Source organism: Gorilla gorilla, chromosome 9 (genome assembly GCF_029281585.2).
Source record: "Gorilla gorilla gorilla isolate KB3781 chromosome 9, NHGRI_mGorGor1-v2.1_pri, whole genome shotgun sequence".
In the NCBI taxonomy this organism is placed as follows: Eukaryota; Metazoa; Chordata; class Mammalia; order Primates; family Hominidae; genus Gorilla; species Gorilla gorilla.
Genome location: NC_073233.2, coordinates 80,897,255 through 80,919,643, shown reverse-complemented (window position 1 = coordinate 80,919,643; position 22,389 = coordinate 80,897,255). Strand labels below are relative to the sequence as shown.

General features: G+C 40.0%; 1 protein-coding gene across 3 annotated transcripts in view; it reads left to right on the top strand.

The window, feature by feature from the left end:
- FCHSD2 (FCH and double SH3 domains 2) overlaps window positions 1-22,389 on the top strand; it is a 306,616-nt gene that overhangs the window by 112,414 nt on the left and 171,813 nt on the right. For 2 of the 3 annotated variants that reach the window (XM_019037195.4, XM_019037196.4), the window contains exon 4: window positions 15,438-15,514. The exons of the other annotated variant lie outside the window; for it this stretch is intronic. In XM_019037195.4, the coding sequence (XP_018892740.1) occupies window positions 15,438-15,514 (77 nt within the window). The remainder of the gene's footprint in view (window positions 1-15,437; window positions 15,515-22,389) is intronic. 3 annotated transcript variants of the gene reach the window in all.

Sequence of the window (22,389 nt, the reverse complement as noted above, 5' to 3'; positions counted from 1 at the left end):
GTGATCGTAGCACAGGATAGGGTCCCATTTGCCCATCCTGGCTCCCATAAGGAGCATAGGAGTTGTTCCAGGAACATATGCATGGCTGCGTGCCAATGGGCCAGGGATAAAGATGGGTAGCCACAGCTGAGCTAAGAGCTGAAATTGACCTAAATTAACTGTAATTTACTCTCCAAGTCTTTCTCTGGGAGTTGCAAGTCCACAGTGGCTTCTAGAATTCTAAAATAATTGCATCAAACCGATCTTGCCGCAGTGTGATTGTTGTCTAGGTTGGGAGACAAGATTCCTGGTCCTTTCTGCTCTGCCTTATTCTCAGAATTTACTCCTACAATAGTCTTGTAAGTGATTTCCGTATCTTTTGTTTTCCCCCAAAGTTGTTTCCTACATAGCTGTGAAAATGACCTTTTAAAAATGCAAATTGATTTTTATCTCCTTATTTAAAAGTTTTCAATGGCATTTTATCGTTTTTAGTGTACTACACCATTATATTTATGGTGCCCTTTCTGGTCTTCGTAGTTTGTCTCGACTACCTTTCTACTTTCATTGCTGTATGTCATGCTTCCTGTGTTAGTCCGTTTTCACACTGCTATGAAGAACTACCTGAGACTGGGTTATTTATAAAGAAAAGAGGTTTAATGGACTCACAGTTTCACGTGGCTTGGGAGCCTTCAGGAAACTTATGGCAGAAGGCAAAGGGGAAGCAAGGCATCTCTTACATGGTGGCAGGAGAGACGGAGAGAACGAAAGGGGAAGTGCTAAACTTTTAAACCATCAGCTCTCATGAGAACTCACTATCATGAGACCAGCATGAGGAAAATCTGCCCTCATGATCCAATCTCCTCCCACCAGGTTTTTCCCCTGACACATGGGGATTACAATTCCAGTTGAGAATTGGGTGGGGACACAGAGCCAAACCATATCATTCCACCCCTGGCCCACCCAAATCTCATGTCCTTCTCACATTTCAAAACACAATCATGCCGTCTCAACAGTCCACCAAAGTCTTAACTCATGCCAACATTAACCCAAAAGTCCAAGGCCAAAGTCTCATCTGAGACAAGGAAGTCCCTTCTGCCTGTGAGCCTGTAAAATCAAAAGCAAGTTAGTTACTTCCAGATACAATGGGGGTACAGGTATTTGGTAAATGCTGCCATTCAAAATGGGGGAAATTGGCCAAAACAGTGGGGCTACAGGCCCCATGCAAGTCTGAAACGTAACAGGGCAGTTATTAAATAGTAAAAGCTCCAAAATAATCTCCTTTGACTCCATGTCTCACATCCAGGGCACGCTGTTGCAAGATGTGGGCTCCCAAGGCCTTAAGCATCTCTGTCCTTGTGGCTCTGCACGGTACAGCACCTGCAGCTACTTTCACAGGCTGCCATTGAGTGCCTGTGGCTTTTCCAGGTACATGGTGTGAGGTTTTCTGGGATCTGGAGGATGGTGGCTCTCTTCTCACCCCTCCAGTAGGCAGTGCCCTTGTGAGCATTCTGTGTGAGGGCTCCAACCCCACATTTCCCCTCTGTAGTGCCCTAGAAGAGGTTCTCCATGAGGGCTCTGCCCCTGCAGCAGACTTCTGCCTGGACATCCGGGTGTTTCCATACATTCTCTGAAATCTAGGCAGAGGTTTCCAAACATCAGTTCTTATCTTCTGCACAACTGCAGGCCCAATACCATGTGGAAGCCACCAAGGTTTGGGGCTTGCACACTCTGAAGCAACAGCTTGAGCTGTACCTTGGCCCCTTTTAGCTACGGCTGGAGCTGGAGCAGCTGGGGTGCAGGGCACCGTGTCCCAAGGCTGCACAGAGCAGCAGAGCCCTGGTCCCAGGCTACAAAACCATTTTTCCTTCCTAGGCCTCCTGGGCCTGTGATGGCAGGGAGTGTGGTGAACATCTCTGAAATGCCCTGGAGACATTTTCTTCATTGTTTTGGCTATTAACATTTGTCTTCTTTTTACTCATGCAAATTTCTGCAGCCAGCTTGAATTTCTCTTCAGAAAATTGGTTTTTCTTTTCTACCTCATGGTCAGGCTGCAAATTTTTCAAACTTTTACACTCTACTTCCCTTTTAAACATAAGTTCCAATTTTAGACCATCTCTTTATGACTGGATATGACTGTATGCTTTCAGAAAAAGCCAGGTTACATTTTGAATGCTTTGCTGCTTAGAAATTTCTTCTGCCAGATACCCTAAATCATCTCTCTCAAGTTCAAAGTTCCAGAGATCTCTAGGGCAGGGGCAAAATGCTGCCAGTCTCTCTGTTAAAGCATTGCAAGAGTGACCTTTGCTGTAGTTCTCAATAAGTTCCTCTTCTCCCTCTGAGACCTCCTCAGCCTGGATTTCATTGCCCATATCATTATCAGTGATCAATGGTTTTGGTCAAAACCATTCAACAGGTCTCTAGGAAGTTCCAAACTTTCCGACATCCTCCTCTCTTCTTCTGAGCCCTCCAAACTGTTCCAACCTCTGCCTCCTACCCAGTTCCAAGGTCACTTCCACATTTTCAGGTATTTTTATAGAAATACGCCATGTCTCTCGGTACCAATTTTCTGTATTACTCCATTTCCACACTGCTATAAAGAACTAGCTGAGACTGGGTAATTTATAAAGGAAGAGGTTTAATTGACTCACAGGTCTGCATGGTTGGAGAGCCTTCAGGAAACTTAAAATCATGATAGAAGGCAAAGGGAAAGCAAGGCATGTCTTACATGGTCGCGGGAGAGAGAGCGAGCAAAGGGGGAAGTGCCAAACTTTTAAACCATTAGATCTCATGAGAACTCACTTGCTGTCATGAGAACAGCATGGGGAAATCTGCCCCTGTGATCCAATCACCTCCTAGCAGGTCCCTCCTCTGACACATGGGGATTACAATTCAAGATGAGATTTGGGTGGGGATACAGAGCCAAACCATATCACTTCTCTTAGACAGTTAACTCTCATTTGTCCTTCTGATCTTTAATCATATGTAGTTCTCAATTAAGTCTATTTGAATATACAAACCACCTCCCCCTATCTTTATACTTTTTTAGAGCACTGTATATCTGTTTTATATATTCTACATTATTTTTATACTCGGTTTCTTTTATTTTAAAATAAATTTCATTGCATATATTTAAGGTATATGATATGATGTTATAAGATATGATGTAAAATGGTCACTATAGTGGAACAAATTAGCATCCATCATCTCACAGTCAGTCATTTTGCCCCCAGTGGCAAGAGCAACTGTAATTATTCATTTAGCAAAATCCTGAATACAGTATACTATGAACTATAGTCCTCATACAGAATATTTCATTTATCTGTGTAGGCTGGGTACGGTGGCTTATGCCTGTAACCCTAGCACTTGGGAGCCCAAGGTAGGTGGACTGCTTGAGCCCAGGAATTTGAGACCATCCTGGTCAACATGGTGAAACCTCATCTGTATCAAAAACAAAATAAAAAAATGAGCTGGGTGCAGTGGCACACACCTGTAGTCCCAACTACTCTAGAGTCTGAGATGGGAGGATCAATTGAGCCTGGGAACAGAGTGAGACTCTATGTCAAAATACATACATACATACATACATACATACATACATACATAAAATGAATCTCTATAATTCTTTAGTCACAACCTGGAGCATATCTGTGTTTTTTAGTCAAAACGTGGAGCATATCAGTAGGTATATATACCACACATACCTACTGGTATATGTGGATGGTTACGGGAGACCAGAAGGATGTTACTGAGTTGGTACATCATACAGCATAACACATTAAGATTTGGTTTTTGACTGAAATACTATATAGCTTTAAAAAAATTCTTAGTCATAAGGATATACCAATTTAGAGATATAGTTTAGTCACAAGTATACAGATTATAATTCTACAAACTAATTCCAAGGAGATTTAAAAAAATTTTTTAATTCTATTTATTTAATTTTTAAACTTTTATTTTATTTTATTTTATTTTATTTTATTTTATTTCTGTTTTTTTAGGGCAGGTTTTTTTTTTTTTTTATTGATCATTCTTGGGTGTTTCTCACAGAGGGGGATTTGGCAGGGTCATAGGACAATAGTGGAGGGAAGGTCAGCAGATAAACAAGTGAACAAAGGTCTCTGGTTTTCCTAGGCAGAGGACCCTGCGGCCTTCCGCAGTGTTTGTGTCCCTGGGTATTTGAGATTAGGGAGTGGTGATGACTCTTAACGAGCATGCTGCCTTCAAGCATCTGTTTAACAAAGCACATCTTTCACCGCCCTTAATCCATTTAACCCTGAGTGGACACAGCACATGTTTCAGAGAGCACAGGGTTGGGGGTAAGGTCACAGATTAACAGGATCCCAAGGCCGAAGAATTTTTCTTAGTACAGAACAAAATGAAAAGTTTCCCATGTCTACTTCTTTCTACACAGACACGGCAACCATCCAATTTCTCAATCTTTTCCCCACCTTTCCCCCCTTTCTATTCCACAAAACCGCCATTGTCATCATGGCCCATTCTCAGTGAGCTGTTGGGTACACCTCCCAGACGGGGTGGCAGCCAGTCAGAGGGGCTCCTCACTTCCCAGTAGGGGCGGCCGGGCAGAAGCGCCCCTCACCTCCCGGACAGGGCGGCTGGCCGGGCGGGGAGCTGACCCCCCCACCTCCCTCCCGGACGGGGTGGCTGGCCGGGCAGAGGGGCTCCTCACTTCCCAGTAGGGGCGGCTGGGCAGAGGCGCCCCTCACCTCCCGGATGGGGCGGCTGGCCGGGTGGGGGGCTGACCCCCCCACCTCCCTCCCGGACGGGGCGGCTGGCCTGGCGGGGGCTGACTCCCACCTCCCTCCCGGACGGGGTGGCTGCCGGGCGGAGATGCTCCTCACTTCCCAGACAGGGTGGTTGCCGGGCGGAGGGGCTCCTCACTTCTCAGACGGGGCGGCTGCTGGGCGGAGGGGCTCCTCACTTCTCAGACGGGGCGGCGGGCAGAGCCGCTCCTCACCTCCCAGACGGGGTCACGGCTGGGCAGAGGCGCTCCTCACATCCCAGACGGGGTGGCGGGGCAGAGGCGCTCCCTACATCTCAGACGATGAGCAGCCAGGCAGAGATGCTCCTCACTTCCTAGATGGGATGGCGGCCGGGAAGAGGTGCTCCTCACTTCCTAGATGGGATGGCGGCCGGGCAGAGACGCTCCTCACTTTCCAGACTGGGCAGCCAGGCAGAGAGGCTCCTCACGTCCCAGACGATGGGCGGCCAGGCAGAGACGCTCCTCACTTCCCAGACGGGGTGGCGGCCGGGCAGAGGCTGCACTCTCGGCACTTTGGGAGGCCAAGGCAGGCGGCTGGGAGGTGGAGGTTGTAGCAAGCCGAGATCACGCCACTGCACTCCAGCCTGGGCACCATTGAGCACTGAGTGAACCAGACTCCGTCTGCAATCCCGGCACCTCGGGAGGCCGAGGCTGGCGGATCACTCGCGGTTAGGAGCTGGAGACCATCCCAGCCAACACAGCGAAACCCCGTCTCCACCAAAAAAATACGAAAACCAGTCAGGCGTGGCGGCGCGTGCCTGCAATCACAGGCACTCGGCAGGCTGAGGCCGGAGAATCAGGCAGGGAGGTTGCAGTGAGCCGAGATGGCCCCAGTACAGTCCAGCTTCGGCTTGGCATCAGAGGGAGACCGTGGAAAGAGAGGGAGACGGAGACCGTGGGAGAGGGAGAGGGAGAGGGAGCAAACTTTTATTTTAAGTTCAGGGGTACAAGTGCAGGTTTGTTACATAGTTAAACTTGTGTCATGGGGGGTTGTGGTACAGATTATTGCATCACCCAGTTATTAAGCCTAGTACCCATTAGTTATTTTTTTCTCATTATCTCCCTCCTCCCACCCTCCACCCTCCAAAAGGCCTCAGTGCCTGTTGTTCCCCTCTATGTGTGCATGTGTTCTCATCATTTAGCTTCCACTTATAAGTGAGAATATGTGGTATTTGGTTTTCTTTTCCTGCATTAGTTTGCAAAGGATAATGGCTTCCAGCTCCATCCATGTTCCTGCAGAAGACATTATCTCATTCTTTCTTTGTGGCTGCATAGTATTCCATGGTATATATATATACCACATTTTCTTTATCCAGTCTATCACTGATGGGCGTTTAGGTTGATTCCATGTCTTTTCTACTGTGAATAGTGTTGCAGTGAACATATGTGTGCATGTATCTTTATAATAGAATGATTTATATTCCTTTGGGTATGTACCCAGTAATGGGATTGATGGCTTGAATGGTATTTCTGTCTTTAGTTCTTTGAGGAATCATGACAGTCTTCCACAATGGCTGAGCTAATTTACACTTCCATAAACAGTGTATAAGCATTCTTTTTCTCCATGACCTTGCCAACTTCTGTTATTTTTTGACTTTTTAATAATAGCCATTTGGACTGGTGTTAGATAGTATCTCATTGTGATTTTGATTTGCATTTTTCTAATGATCAGTGATATTGAGCTTTTTTTCATTTGATTGTTGGCTGCATGTATGTCTGTTTTTGAAAAGCGTCTGTTCATGTCCTTTGCCCATTTCTTAATGGGATTGTTGTTTTTTTCCCTGTAAACTTGTTTAATTTCCTTATAGATGCTGGATATTAGACCTTTGTGGGATGCATACTTTGCAGTATTTTCTCCCATTCGGTAGGGTGTCTGTTTACTCTGTTGATAGTTTCTTTTGATGTGCAGAAGCTCTTCAGTTTAATTAGATCCCATTTGTCAATGTTTGATTTTGTTGCAATTGCAACAAAATATATATTGAACTCGATGTCTGTGACTCTAATTCACCCCCATGTAATTCATTCTCATTTCCCCATCTTATTTCTAAGTCCCACTCCAACACTGAGTTTCTACCCTCTGCCATCTGTTTACATGTTTGTTTAATCCCAGTATGTGTGTACCACTTTTCAGAATTTTTTACCTGTGCCTAGTGAGAAACAACTTTATCAACTAGTGTACAATGTTTATATACAGTTTTTTTGTCTTTAGTCATACAGTTTCTAGCTAAAATACTTTTTTCCAAAGTTTCTTGGATCCATTTATAAACACATTATTTTACAGAATTATAAAATTTGCCCCTTCATTCCCCATACCCATTTACGAGGTTATGTCTCACATTTTGTAATACAATTGGATTTGTCACAGTCTGCATTCTGTCTTGGGTTCCCCCAACCACTGGTAGATTTTTTTTAATTTACGTATATTAAGAGTCATTCTTTGTCTCTTGTCAAAGTTCTGTGGGTATTGTCAAAGTTCTTTGGGAAATGTATAGTGTTGCAGATCCACTACTACAATACTATGTATATTAGTTCACCACCCTTAAAATTCTTCCCCTAGCAAACACTTCTGTCTCCCCAAACCCCTGAAAATCACTGATCTGTTTTCTCTATCAATTGGTCTTTCCCAGAATGTCATATGAATGGAATAATACAGTGTGTAACCTTTTTAATTTGGCTTCTTTGACTTAACAAAATGCATTTTAAGATTCATCCAAGTTATGTGAATTAATAGTTTGTTTCTTTTAATTGCTAAATACTATTCCATTATATTTATGTACCACAGTTTGTTTATCCATTCACCTACTGAAGGACATCTTTGTTGCCAAGTTTATCAATAAAGCTGCCAGAAGCATTTGTGCTCAGGTTTTTTTGTGAACCTAAGTTTTCAAATCAGTTGGCCAAATACCTAGAACATGATTGTGGAAGTCTCTGTTCATAAGAAATTTCAAAACTGTCTTTCAAAGTGGCCATACTATTTTGCATTCCCACCACCGTTGAAGGAGTACTCTGTAACTCTGCGTCCTCACTAGCATTTCTTGCTGTTAATTTTTTGGATTTAGCATTCTAATACATGTGTAGTGGTACCACATTATTTTAGTTTGCATTTCCGTAATGACAAGTGATGCTGAACTTCTTTTCATATGCTTGTTTGCCATTCTTATATCTTCTTTGATGAAGTATCTTTTCAGATCCTTTGCCCATTTTAAAAATGTGTTGATTTTTTTCTTACTGTTGAATTTTAGGAATTCTTTATATATTTGGACTTCCTTCATCAGATACATGATTTGCAAGTATTTTTTCCTAATCTGCAGCTTGTCTTTTTATTCTCTTTGTAGTGTCTTTTCCAGAAGAAAGAGTTTAATTCTGATAAGGTCCAATTTATCATTTTTCTTTCATGTGTCTTGGTTCTGGTGTTATATGTTAAAACTTTTCACCAAAGGTCAAGGAGATTTTCTTCTCTGTTCTTCTAAATGTTTCATAGTTTTATGCTTTCTATTGAGGTGTATGAATCATTTTGAGCCAATTTTTGTGTAACTCGTGAGGTATGTGTCAAGGGTTTTTGTTGTTGTTGTTGTTGTTTATGGTCATTCAATTGTTCTAGCATCACTTGTTGATTGAGACTATCCTGTCTCCATTGAATTGTCATTGCCCCTTTGTGAAAAATCAGTTTACTATATTTGTATGGGTCTATTTCTGGGATCTCTCTTTTGTTCCACTGATCTATCTGTCCATTCTTTTGCCAACATCATGCTATCTTGATTCCTGCAGCCTTCAAGGTATACCTTGAAGTCAGGTAATGAGAGTGCTCTGATTTTGTTCTTATTTTTCTGAATTTTGGCTATTCTAATACTTTTATCTTTCTGGACTATTGATTGAGATTGCCTTGAATGTATAGATCATATTGGGAACAAATGAGACCTTAACAATATGAAGTCCCAAGTCATTAACATGGAATGTCTCTCCATCCATTTAGATTCTTTTATTCTTTTCTTTCTTTCATTAGTATTATGGACTTTCCCACATACAGATCCTGCAAATATTTTGTGGGATTTATACGTAAGTACTTCATTTAATAAAATTTCAAATTCCAGTTGTTCATTGCATGTATGTAGGAGAGCAATTAACTTTGGAATATTGACGTTGTATTGTGCAACTTTGCTAAACTCAGTTATTAGTTCCATGAGGTTTTTTTGTAGATTCTTCAGGGTTTCTTACATAGACAATCATGTCATCTATGAATAAAGATAGCTTTATTTCTTCCTTTCCCATCTTTATGCCTTTTATTTCTTTTTCTTGCCTTATTGTACTAAGTAGGGCTTCCAGTACAATGTTGAAAAGAAGTGTAACAGAGAAAATCTTTGCCTTATGTCTATCTTAAGGGAAAAGCATTCACTCGCCATTAAAAGTATGGTGTTAACTTTAGTTTTATGTGTGTCGTTTAGTTTTGGTTTTTATTTTTTGCTTTTTTTCTTTGTTGAGACACAGTATCACTCTGTTGCCCAGACTGGAGTGCAGTGGTGCAGTCATGGCTCACTGCAGCCTTGACATCCTGGGCTCAAGTGATCCTCCCGTCTCATTCTCCTCTCCCTCTCCTGCCATACACAAAAGTAGCTAAGACCACAGGTGTGCACCACCAGGCCTGGGAAATTTTTTTTTGTTATTTACAGAGGCAGGGGTCTCCTTGTGTTGCGTGGGCTCAAGTGATCCTCATGACTCCACCTCCCAAAGTGTTGGGATTACAGGTGTGAGCCACCACGCCCAGCCAGTTTTTTGTATATATCCATTATTAGGTTAAGGACGTATTCTTCTGCATCTAGTTTTTTTAGAATTCTGTCATGAGTGAGCTTTTTTTTTAAGTTTTATTTTAAATTTGGGTTACATGTACAGGTTTGTTACATAGGTAAACTCATGTCACAGGGGTTTGTTGTACAGATTATTTCGTTACCCAGGTATTAAGCCTAGTACCCATTAATTATTTTTCCTGATCCTCTCCTTCCTTCTAGCTTCCATCCTCCAAAAGGCCCCAGTGTCTGTGGTTCTCCTCTATGTGTTCATGTGTTCTCATCATTTAGCTCCCATTTATAAGTGAGAACATATATTATTTAGTTTTCTGTTCCTGTATTAGTTTGCTAAGGTTAATAGCCTCCAGCACCATCCACGCCCCTGCAAAGGACATGATCTCATTCTTTTTTATGGCTGCATAGTATTCCATGGTGTATACATACCAAATTTTCTTTATCCACTTTACCATTGATGGCCATTTAGGTCGATTCCATGTCTTTGCTATTGCTAATGGGGCTACAGTGAACGTATGTGTGCCTGTTTTTTTTTTTTTATTCTATGTTTGATCTTTATATCAAATAGGATGGGTCGTTTATAATGTCAGTAGATAGGCCAGACACAGTGGCCTGCACCTTTAATCCCAGCACTTTGGGAGGCAGAGGTGGGAGCATTACTTGAGGCCAGGAGTTCAGATCAACCTGGGCAACATAGTGAGACCCCATTTCTACAAAAAATTTTAAAACTTAGCTGGGCACAGTGGCATGCACCTGCAGTCCCAGCTACTCTGGAGGCTGAGAGGCAGGAGGATCACTTGAGCCCAGGAGTTCAAGACTTCAGTGAGCTATGATCATGCCACTGCCTTCCAGCCTGGGTGACAGAGCAAGGCCCTGTCTCAATGTAAATAAAATGTCAATAGATCTTATTTCTTATATATACTTAATTTAAATAAAATTAATCTTTATTTTTATAAATGGGAAAAGGCTAAAAGATACCTTTAGTGTTTAATATATAGAACATATTATTATATGAGATTAATATTTCATTTCATCATGAAATTATGGAAAAGTAAATAAAGACAATTTATTATGTAATTTAAAATAATATACTGTTTTTTTAAATCTTACATAATCGTATACCACACAAAACAATGAAGAATATTTTAAAACTTTCCTTTAGGATGGGAGTGAAGTTCTGTATTACTTTTAAAGTGATTTAAGAATATAGTAAAGGTAATAATTGCATAATTTGCATTAGTTTAAGAAATATCCAACTTATGCAATGAACTTGTTCATTGTTAAAAGATCACTTGCATAATGCCGGGAATTTCATGACAAAATGGTATAGTATATAAAGAATATGGTTTCCAAAAATTTTAAAGAGCCATCTAATGGCAAACCCTTAGTAAAATTTAAATATTAGTTTCTCTGTATGCTGAGGGATGAAATGGATACAGAATTACCTGTGCTAGAGCCATAGAGCACCCTTCTACTCAGCTTGCTGTAATAAATTGGCCAAAGGTTAAGCCATCAGTCCATTTCCTAGTGTCTACTCAACAGTGGCTCTCTTTGTGTTTCTTCACTTGTTAAAGCAATACAGCAAGTGTTATTGAGAGGTAAAACAAAGCAAGCCTAACATTAGACACTGATGGCTTTTTAAAAGTTGGAATCGGATGTTATTGCATGTTTCAAAGAGTATATTGATAGTACATCTTTATGGAAGCCACTGCTCTAAAGTGAACTGAATTGCAAATCAAATCAGCATTATGCATCAGTGATGCTTAGGTAAATATAAATAAATATTATGTTTAGTGGACCAATTTTAGATAGTAGTGCTGTGGGCTTGGAGAATGATTTGAAAAAAAATTTTTTAAAAACTTTAAAAAATTGCAAGACATAGGTTTATTTTCCTTAGCAAATTAATTAGGCTGGATTTTGTTTTCTATGTAAGTAAACCTTTTATTCATCAAATGTAGCTTTAAATATAAAGTATAGAGGAAACCAGTTAATTTAAGCATAGAATGCTTTCAGAAACGTGCAATGTTATTTAGGACCTTTACTATAATAGCCCCAGAGTATGTCTGAGCATCCATGCAGATTAGATCTTGAACAGCTGCATGGAGTACACAGAAGTCATGATTCCTGCCTCTGTGAACTAACTTGAATAAAGTCTTTCATCTAAAGATCTCATTGTTTGTCTATTTCATGAATCCCTCATCTCATCTCTGAAGGGCTCATTCAGTTTAATACAGTTTAGCTTTGTGGTTTAGAGCTCTAGAAATTGCTATTGTAATTTATAATGCACAAAGTTAACAAATTAATTTCATAATTTAAAAAAATAGATAAAGTCCACTCTAAAATGATTTCTTTTACAAAGACATAGTAACTTTGGATTCTAGCTCACATCTAACTAGTTACGAACTGTATGATTTGAAGTAAAGTATTTATGCTTTTAATGTCCAATTTCTCTGTGGTGATAACAAAGCCTAACATAGAGTTAAGAGAAATGCGTGAAAGTGCTTAAGTTCATTTGTTCCTACATAAATTTAGAGCGCTGTCATTCTGCCTTCTGTCTTAATCCTGCTCATGAACTGAGGCTCATCTCATATTCTATGTTCTGTGTGATGTGTTCTGTAAACACTTTAACAGTGATTAAACTGAAAAAGTCACTATCATGTCATTTAGATGTGATTTGAGAAAATACCAGATGATCTTTTCCTCATTTGGGTACTTATATCACATTTTGCCACTTGTTTGGCAGTAACCCATATGTTGCCTGGCATATTATGTTGTATACTTGTTATTCTTCCCTACAGATAATGAGTTATTTGAATTCTGAGATCTTGACTTAATTGAACCCTCATAAAAATTAATGTGTAGTGCTTTCTAGGTATGGAATAAACTTCTATTATTTTTAAAAACTGCTTTGGAATACCCACACATATTTCTCTTAAAATAGTGAAGATGGTCAAATTTGACTGTAATTTTACCAAGGAATTTATTATATTAAAGCCACCTGGTCATAATCTCAGAAATCTGATACCGTTATTAAAAAATTTGAGTACATGAAAATTAGGAACCAGAGAAGTTTTTATCCAAAGACTTCTAACACAGAATGGCAAAAACGTAAATGGAGATGGGCACTATACATTAGAAACAGAGTAATGTAGGTGGCATTTATCCATGCAATCAGTGGATCTTATCGGTATCAACTAAATTCTAGGTGATCTGCTATAGCCGGGGATATAATGATTAAAAAAAAAAAAAGACAAGATCTGTACCTGATGGAGCTTATAGAGTAAACAGACAAATATTTAAACCAGACAGTAACAGTGTATGACGATTATGCATAAATAGAGTTATGTGAGAGGGCCAGAGGCGAAGATACTTTGCATACAGTGATTAGAAAAGGCCTTTTAGAAAAAGACACAAATAGTAAGACCCAAAGAATGAGAACTTGCCTAGATTGTGGTCTCTGGTTTCTCCCTGAAAACAATCAGGATTCCTTGGAGAACTAGCTTATTTCAAGTCTGGGCCAGGAACTGTAAAACAACAATAACAGCAACAACAACAACAAAGACACATTCAAAGTCTATTTGGGATCATGATATGGGAGCCAACTTGGAGGGGCTCTGACAGACCACAGATGTGACAATTTGAGCATCAGAAGAAAGCAACTTTAATTAATTGGAATGCATCTATTATTTAAAATACATGAGTTCATAATGTTACTTTAAAAATTCATTGTTCATCTTTGGACCCAAATATTGGACATTCAAATATTTATCCTGTCTTTCCTCCAAGAACTGTATCTCGATATACCAAATAGTTCATGAGGGATAATTCTTTATAGAATTATAGCTAATAAATGTAGAAAGAATAGTTATTATACTTTAATGAAATGAAAATAAGTACCTAGGCAATGACACTTTTCACATTTTCCTATATATATTTGTCATTGTTTACGTTAGGAAATTTAAGTATCAGATTAAAAGGGAGGGGTGAGAATTTAGCAAGTAGGAATAGGAGTGGTTAGAAGATATTTTCATGCAATGGGAGCATTATGAACAAGGTGCAGAGGTGAAAAACTACCGTACATATTTAGGGAAGACTTAGTATTTGGAGCTCCCAAAGTACAAGATATGTTAAGTGGAACTGTTACGGATATGTAGTTGTATGCAAGTTCTCAGAATACACAATACTTAGAAATAGTGAAACCAAATTGTTGCCAAGTTCGGGAGGAACTTGAGATTGAAACTAATTTGACGGCAGACCTTAATAGAAAGGTACCATGTAGAGTGTAGTGTTGATTTTACTTGAGTAATTTTTGCCTAAAGCAGGTAGTTGATTAATAGATGTGATTGTTCTTCATTTCAGCATTGTGTTCTTTTTAGTTACGTGTATAGAAATAAGTATCTCAATGTTAATGATTTCTATAACCATTACATTAGGCCCTGTTATAGTGTTAGGGGACCACTTATGTTCCTATCCAAAAGTAATACGTTGGCCGGGTTTGGTGACTCATACTTGTAATCCCAGAACTTTGGGAGGACAAGGGAGGTGGCTTGCTTGAGCCCAGGAGTTGAGCCATGGACAACATGGCGAAACACTGTGTCTACTAAAAATACAAAAAGTTAGCTGGGCTCAGTGGCACGTGCCTGTAGTCCCAGCTACTTGGGAGGCTGAGTTGGGAGGATTGTTTGAGCCCAGGAAGTTGAGGCTGCATTGAGCCATGATCGCGCCACTGCACTCCACCCTGGGCATTGGAATGAGGCCTTGTCTCAAACAAACAAACAAACGAACGAAAACAAACAAGCAAAAAACCAAACATAATACATTGTATAATTGGAATGAGCAGTTTAAAATCAATTCTTAACAAAATGGTCTTCTCAATTCAAATCCCTGTACCTCTCCCTGACACCTATTATAGATAAACATTCTGTTTTATCCAGATTTGTGTTGTGTAGATAATAGTAAGTGGGCAAATTTCTTTGTAAAACAGTTTATTTTGTTGTTTGAAGTGACTTGTGCCACAGTATCATTTAAAAAGAAAAGACCCTTAAAATCTGTCTTGAGAATTAATAATATGGAACAGCACCAAAATTTGTTCATTAATTTTACATGCCAGTATATATCTGTCTACTTCAAATTGAATTTGTTTTTCTCTTTCCTGGTATATGAGAGTTTGGCTGCCGAGATTTAGAAAGCTGTGTGATCAGAGTTCTATGGAGATGGACAGCTGTGTTCCCTGTGACATGCCAGAGGTGGTTTGTTTTTATGGCTAGTCAAATAGTTAAAAGTGAAAGGCATATCAATGAAGTTTCAACTTTCTTATCCTTATACTCACCCTTTTCCTAAAAATGGAGACAAGAGAGGACTGGACAATAATGAAAAAAGGTTGTAGTGTTCTACCATTTATCATTGTTTTTTGTTTGTTTGTTTGGTTGGTTGGTTGGTTAATTGGGTTTTTTTTTTTTTTGAGACAGAGCCTCACTCTGTCACCTAGGCTGGAGTGCTGAGGCCCAGTCTCGGCTCACTGCAGCCTCTGCCTCCTGGATTCAAGTGATTCTCCTGCCTCAGCCTCCCAAGTAGCTGGGACTACAGGCGCATGCTACCACACCCGGCTAATTTTTGTATTTTTGGTAGAGATAGATTTTCACCATGTTGGCCAAGCTGGTCTCAAACTCCTGACCCAAGTGATCTGTCTACCTTGGCCTCCCAAAGTGCCAGGATTATAGGTATAAGCCACCACGTGCAGCCTATCATTGTTTTTTTTTTTTCACTTCTGAATTAAATTTACATTTGGAAAAATGAGATTTTCTAAGTCATGTATTTCAAGGAAAAGAGCTTCCTTTATGGCATAATATTTATTTTAGAAAAAAATATGTATTTTTTAACAGGGTATCCAGAAGTTGGCTAGTCAATACCTGAAGAGAGATTGGCCTGGAGTAAAAGCTGATGATCGGAATGATTACAGGTAACTTAGTAGTTTTTGCCTATTTTCTTTAGAAACGGTTTTACTTAAAGCTATGTCACATATAGATAATGTAACACTCTAGTTTTTAAAAGAATTACTTCTTTCCTCTGCTGTGTTTTCGGATATAATTTCAAAATTATCAAAATTTTAATGTTTTATAACATTAAATCTAAAATAGATTGTAATCTATATAAAATAGATCATTTTCATGTCTTATATAAGCCAAGATTATATTTTATATAATTAATTATACCCCGAATTGAAACTTAAAGAAGGCAGGTGACAATGGAACACAAATTGCTGAGTGACCTATGATGAAACACATTATTGTGACGGTGATGAAACAAGATTGTATATGTTCTGCCATCTTCACTGATACTTTTGAAATAAATTCTAAATATGGAAAGATGGGGATTTTGTGAGACTAGGGGGGAAACTTTCTAATGTAAGGAAAGGAGCTTCTTTTTAGCATAATACTTATTTTAGAAAAATATATGTGTTTGTATTTTTGAATATAAACAAAAGATTTAGACGTGGCTAGTTAATATCCCACATACGAATTGTAATGAAGGTGGATGAGAATGGAATACAGATTGTGTCCTCAGTGACCTACTGATATCTTAAAAGTATATGTTTGTTTAGAATTTGGTTTCTTTTGGCCAGGGGCAGTGGCTTACGCCTGTAATCCCAGCACTTTGGGAGGCCAAGGCAGGTGGATCACCTGAGATCAGGAGTTCAAGACCAGCCTGGCCAACATGGTGAAACCCTGTCTCTACTAAAAATATAAAAATTAGCCAGGTGTGGTGGCGGGCACCCGTAATCCCAGCTACTTAGGAGGCTGAGGCAGGAGGATTGCTTGAACCTGGGAGGCAGAGGTTGCATTGAGCTGAGATCACGTCACTGCACTCCAGCCTGGGCGACAGAGTGAGACTCCGGCTCAAAAAAAAAAAGAATTTGATTTCTTTTTTGAGGTCAATTTGGAAGTATTTATTATCTTTTACGCTCAGGAGTTGTCCTTTGTGTTGAAGGACCCAGAAGTCAGTGACCTCAGAGCTTGCAGTCTGGTTAGGATTATGACCAAATACCCTTCAAACAATAGCAGAGAATCCAGGGTAATTAAGAACTTAGTATTAAAGCACATGGTTTAGAGTCTGAATACGAAATCAAGCTGTTGAATTGTCAGTGATGATTGACATCAGATGATTTCTTAAGAATGTGGCAATGAAGCTAGAAAACTGAAGGATATATGATAAGAAACCCTAATAATTCTTCACAGTGGCCTACTGATATCATGGAAGGTGTCTTGAGAGCAATAAATAATAGAACAGTATGATTGCAATAGAGCATATTAAAGCAAAACAGGAAATAAAAATATTAATAGATTTTCTTCATGCCTGTAATCCTAGCACTTTGGGAGGCCGAGGTGGAAGGATCACTTGAGGTAAGTAGTTCAAGACTAGACTGGGCAGTATAGTGATACTCCATCTCTACAAAAAAATACATTAGCTGGGTGTGGTGGTACATGCCTGTAGTCCCAGCTACTCAGGAGGCTAAGGCAGGACAATTGCTTGAGCCCAGGAGTTCAAGGCTGCAGTGAGCTATGAATGCACCACTCCCCTCCAGCCTGGGTGACAGAGTGAGACTCTGTCTCCCAAAAAAAAAAAAAGAAACCACACAGATTTTCTTAAGGATTTTCTGTATCTGCAAAATTCAGCTAAGGAGGAAGAGAGGAGAGATGAAGTTCTAGGCAAGAGAGGCAAGTAGAACAAAACCTTGAGGTGACAGTGAGCATGGGATGTTCAGTGTTGCTGGTATAAGGAAATCACCCTAAGAAGAAGATTGCTTGCAGTAAAGAAGGATCCAACTTATAGATAGTTAGGCTGGGCATGGTGGCTCATGCCTGCAATCCCAGTGCTTTAGGAGGCTAAGATGGGAGGATTGCTTGAGGCCAGGAGTTATATTCCAAGTTTATTTAAAATTCAGGATTCAGGTTACCAAAGAAATAAGGATTAAAAAGCTATGCTCCTAGGCTAGCTTATAAACCCTAATTTAAAAAAGTATTGCAAGCCAAGATATACAAAATATTTACTATGTGGCAGACACTGTGCTAAGAACTCATTTCCCATGATTATCAGAACAGCTCTGTGAGGTAGATATAATAATTCTCATTTTATACTATAGGAAACCAGGTCTCAGGTTATATGTCTTACTCAAGGTCAGATAGCTATTTAAACACACATTCATTCTTTCTTTCTTATTCATAGGATACATATGAAATACCTACTACATGTCAGCGGTTAAAGTAGACCTTAGGATTAGAGAGGCTAGAAGATATGTTGTCTGTCCTTTGTAAGCATACAGGAGATAGCCACTATAAATAGTTGCAGAATTGGGTAGTAGGAGAGGGGCACTGGAGCCATAGAAGAAAACCTGGGCTTGTAGAGCCAGGTCTTAAAGAATGTGCAGGAGTTTTCCAGGCAGACAGTTTGGTAAAAGGAATTCTAAGTGAAAATAACCCCTTCAAGGCATGGAGCATGAGAAAATGTGACTGTTAGGTAACAGTTCAGTAGGGTTGCTGTGAAGTATGTGGGTTAGAGGTTAACTGGAGTGGTGGAGATTAAGGATACATCATAGGTAGGCATCATAAAAGGACTTTACATATCACAGTATAGAGTTTGCTTTTTTATTCAGAACATAATGGAGGTGTTGAAATGTTTCCATGAGAGGAATCACATTATCATCTTTACTTTAATGATAGTATAAAGGTGGATTCGAGGGGTGTGAGGAAGACTTCAGAAAGGATAGAATGGCAGGAATTTAATTCCTCATCATCTCATATTTGAACCAAGGAAATTGTAGCAGAAATCAAGTTGTAGGGAAGATTTCAGAGATATTTAGAAGACTTAAGCCAGAGGACTTGCAAATGATTTGGCAGAGTTTTGTTTTTTGTGTTTGTCAAATTTGTTCTGAGACAAATTACATACATAAACAGTTTTCTTCATATTTAAAATAGCTCTTGCAACATTGAAAGCACTTGATAAATATTTACTGACTGAATGAATGAAGCAGGGGGAGAGAGATGAAGAATTATACAATGACTCCCAGGTGTTTTCATTTAGGCATCTGAGAGGATGGTGGTGCTATTGTGAAAAAGACAATAGAAAGATCAGGATTGAGGCTGAGAACAATTGCCAATGTTTTTGTTTATTTGGAGCTTATTTTAGTTTTAGTCATTTAAAATTTTCCATTTAACTTTTTCGTATTTATATTTGCATTGGTAGTTTTAAATTCTTATCCAAGTAATACATGTTTTTTATCAAGTAGGTAAACAGTACAGGAGTATTCATTTCCCAAGCATCTTCCATTCACATTTCTGCTCCCCTAGGGTAATTGCTATTACAAGTGTGTGGTCTTTTCTTTCACATTTTTTTCTGTGTGATTCACACATGGGCGTACATAGTTTTGTTGTTTCTAACAGAACTGCAATTATTATATACATGCAGTCTGTAACACCCTTGCTCCCCGCACACACACTTAAGGAGTCTATTTTAGAAATCCCTTCATGTCAGTATGTTCTGGTCCCTCATTCTTTTTAATGCCTGCTTTAGTGCCATAGTATTGATGAACTATAGTTTTGTTATCCACATCCCTATTTGTAGTTATTTAGTTTATTAGTATTTCAAATAGTGCAGTGAATAAGTTCTGTATGAACATAAGTATATTTTTGTACACTGAAAGTGTATCTGTAGGGTAAATTCTTAGAGGGAGAAATGCTGGATCAAAGGGTTTATATATTTAAAATGTTGATATTGGAGGGAGGGTCTTCAAGGTGGCTGACTAGGGGCACTTCGTACCTCCTCCACTAAGAAGAACCAAACTAGTGAGTGAATAATCACAAGTTGACTAGATCATCCAAGAGAGAACACTGGAATTCAACAGAAAAGTGACAGGAAATACCTAAAGTTAAAAAGGAAAGGGAAACAAGGTAGCCTGTTCAGGTGGGATTAGTCAGGAGCCAAGAGAGACCCCCATTGGTCCACATTCCCACTGTAGACTTCTGTAGTGCTGGCCATGGAAGAGCCCTTCAACCTTCCTGGGCCTTGAAACTAAGATAGGGAGCTGCCAGGAGATTGTGTGATGGCACTACACCAGGAAGGGAGCTCATGCTGGGTCCCACACACGCTCTGAGAACTAAGCAACTGCAGCAAGCCACTATTTTAGAGTCCTGCCCCCAACAGACTGTGCACTGTCGTGGGGTCCAGCATCACTAGGGCTAAACCACAGGAGAAGTGTGAGCTGCTGCCCTTGGGGCCAAGCTGTGGGTTAACACTGTTAGGTTAGCAGTGTAAGTGCTGCTGGGGAGTGAGTGGTGCTGGGGCAAGTATTCCCCACCTGCTAGCCTAGGTGGTGCACATGTTCCCCACCTGCTAGCCTAGGCTTCCAGCTCAGAAGGTAGCCCTCCCTTTTCCAGTGGCAGGGCAGCAGTGCAGCCACTACTGCCTCCCACCTGAGCATTCTGCCAGTGGCCTAGGGATCAGCCTGCCCCTGCCTACCATGGCTGGCACCTGCACATATTTTTGAGAGCCTGAGGGCAAGCCACCCCAGCCTGGCTTCATATCCCTACTCCATGCCAGAGCACACAGGCTAGGGTCCAGGAGATTGCCCAGTGCATTCTACCACCATTGGCACCTGAATACTCCTTTAGGGGGCCTGAGGTTGGTTCTACCCACCCCTGCCACTACAATCACAGCTGACACCTACCTGCACATGGCACCTGCAGGCTTGGAGACTGAGCCGCCCACCCCATCACAGCCACCACCAACACCAGCATACACTGCTCAAGACCCAGAAGATTATCCCATCACTGCCACTGCTGTTTTATGCCAGCTGCCCAGAGGCCCAAGAATCTGCCCACCCACCCAGCTCACTGCTGCCACTACCAGCATCTGAGTAAGCCACCTGAAGGCCAAGAGTTGGCCCACCTGGACTACTAGTGCCAACTCACCACTGCCTCTACTGGGGCTCAAAGACTGGCCTACCTGGTGCCCCAGTCCTCAGCAAAACTTTACCACAGGCCCCACTAATAACTGTACCTGAAACCACTGAATAAATTACAAACACCACTGACACTGTTCATAGCCAAAGAAATCGTACAGATACCGTACCACTGCAAGCACCCAGAATCAAGGCCAAAGGGCCCTACCAAACAACACCATAGATCTATCTTCAGGAAAACATTCCCTACAGAAGCAAATTCAAAAAACTGGAAGAAGTGACTATCACATCAGATGTGCAGTTATCAATGTAGGAAACATGAAAAAGCAAGGAAATATAACTCCAAAGGAATAACATAATTCTCTAGTAACAGATCCCAATAAAAAACAAATTTACAAAATCCTGGAAAAAGAATTCAAAATTTTGATATTAAAGAAGCTCAATGAGATACAAGAAAATTCTGAAAAACAGTACAGAGAAATCAGAAAAACAATTCAGGATATGAATGAGAAATTTACCAAAGAGAGATATAAAAAAGAACCAAACAGAGATTCTGTAATGGAAGAATTCATTGAATGAAATACAAAATACATTTGAAAGCTTCAACAATAGACTAGATCAAGCAAAAGAGAAGATCTCAAAACTTGAAGACAGGTCCTATGAAATAACCCAAGCAGACAAAAAGAAGAAAAATAAGAAAGAGTTAACAAAGCCTTTGTGATATATGGGACAACATAAAGTGACCAAATACACACATTATTGGTTTCCCAGATGGCAAAGAGGGAAGGGAAGGGTTAGAAAAATCTATTTGATGAAATAATAGACAAAAACTTCCCAAGTCTAACAAGAGATTTAGACATCCAGATACTGGAGGCTCTGAGACCCCCCAGGCAGATGAAATGCAAAAAGGCATTCTCCGTGGTACATTATAGTCAAACTATCTAACATCAAAGACAAAGAGAGAATTCAAAAAACAGCAAGAAAAAAAGCATGCAGTAACCTGTCAAGGAACTGCTATGAGACTAATAGCAGATTTCTCAGCAGAAACCTTTACAGGCCAAGAGAGAATGGTATGATATATTCAAAGTACTGAAAGAAAAAAAAAACTACCAACCAAGGATACTGTATTCAGCAAAATTATCCTTCATAAATGAAGGAGAAGTAAATTCTTTCCCAGACAAGCAAAAGGTTAGGGAATTCATCACTACTAGACTGGCCCTAAAATATTAATATTGGAAGTTGTTCCCCATAAACTGTATAAATATATTTAATTTTTTCTAGTATGACTTTGTTTTTTGAGACACTTTTCACTCCATCACCCAGGCTGGAGTGTGGTGGCACGATCTTGGCTCACTGCAACCTCCACCTCCCAGGTTCAAGTGATTCTCATGCCTCAGCCTCCCAAGCAACTGGGATTACAGGTGTACGCCACCACACCTGGCTAATTTTTGTATTTTTAGTAGAGATGGAGTTTTTGCCATGTTGGCCAGGCTGGTCTCAAACTCTTGACCTCAAGTGATCAGCCCACCTCAGCCTCCCAAACTGCTGGGATTACAGGTGTGAGCCACCACACCCAGCCTGTAGTATGATTTTAAATTGTCCCTTTGTTTTTATTTTTTACCAACAGTGCATGTAATCAGTCTTTTAAATTGTTTGCCTGTCTGATGATACATGCAGCATTTAATGTCATTAAACAACCTCAATTTGCATTAGACTTTTGTAACACTACTTTCTCTTGGACCTTTTTTTTTTTTTTAATTTGAGAACAGGTTTTCATTCCTTTCTATGTAAATGCTTCTCAAAAATCCCTCAGCTCTCTAATGACTTTTAAGTAAGCTTATTTATATTCTTGTCTTTAAATCTTGACTATGAACTGGTAA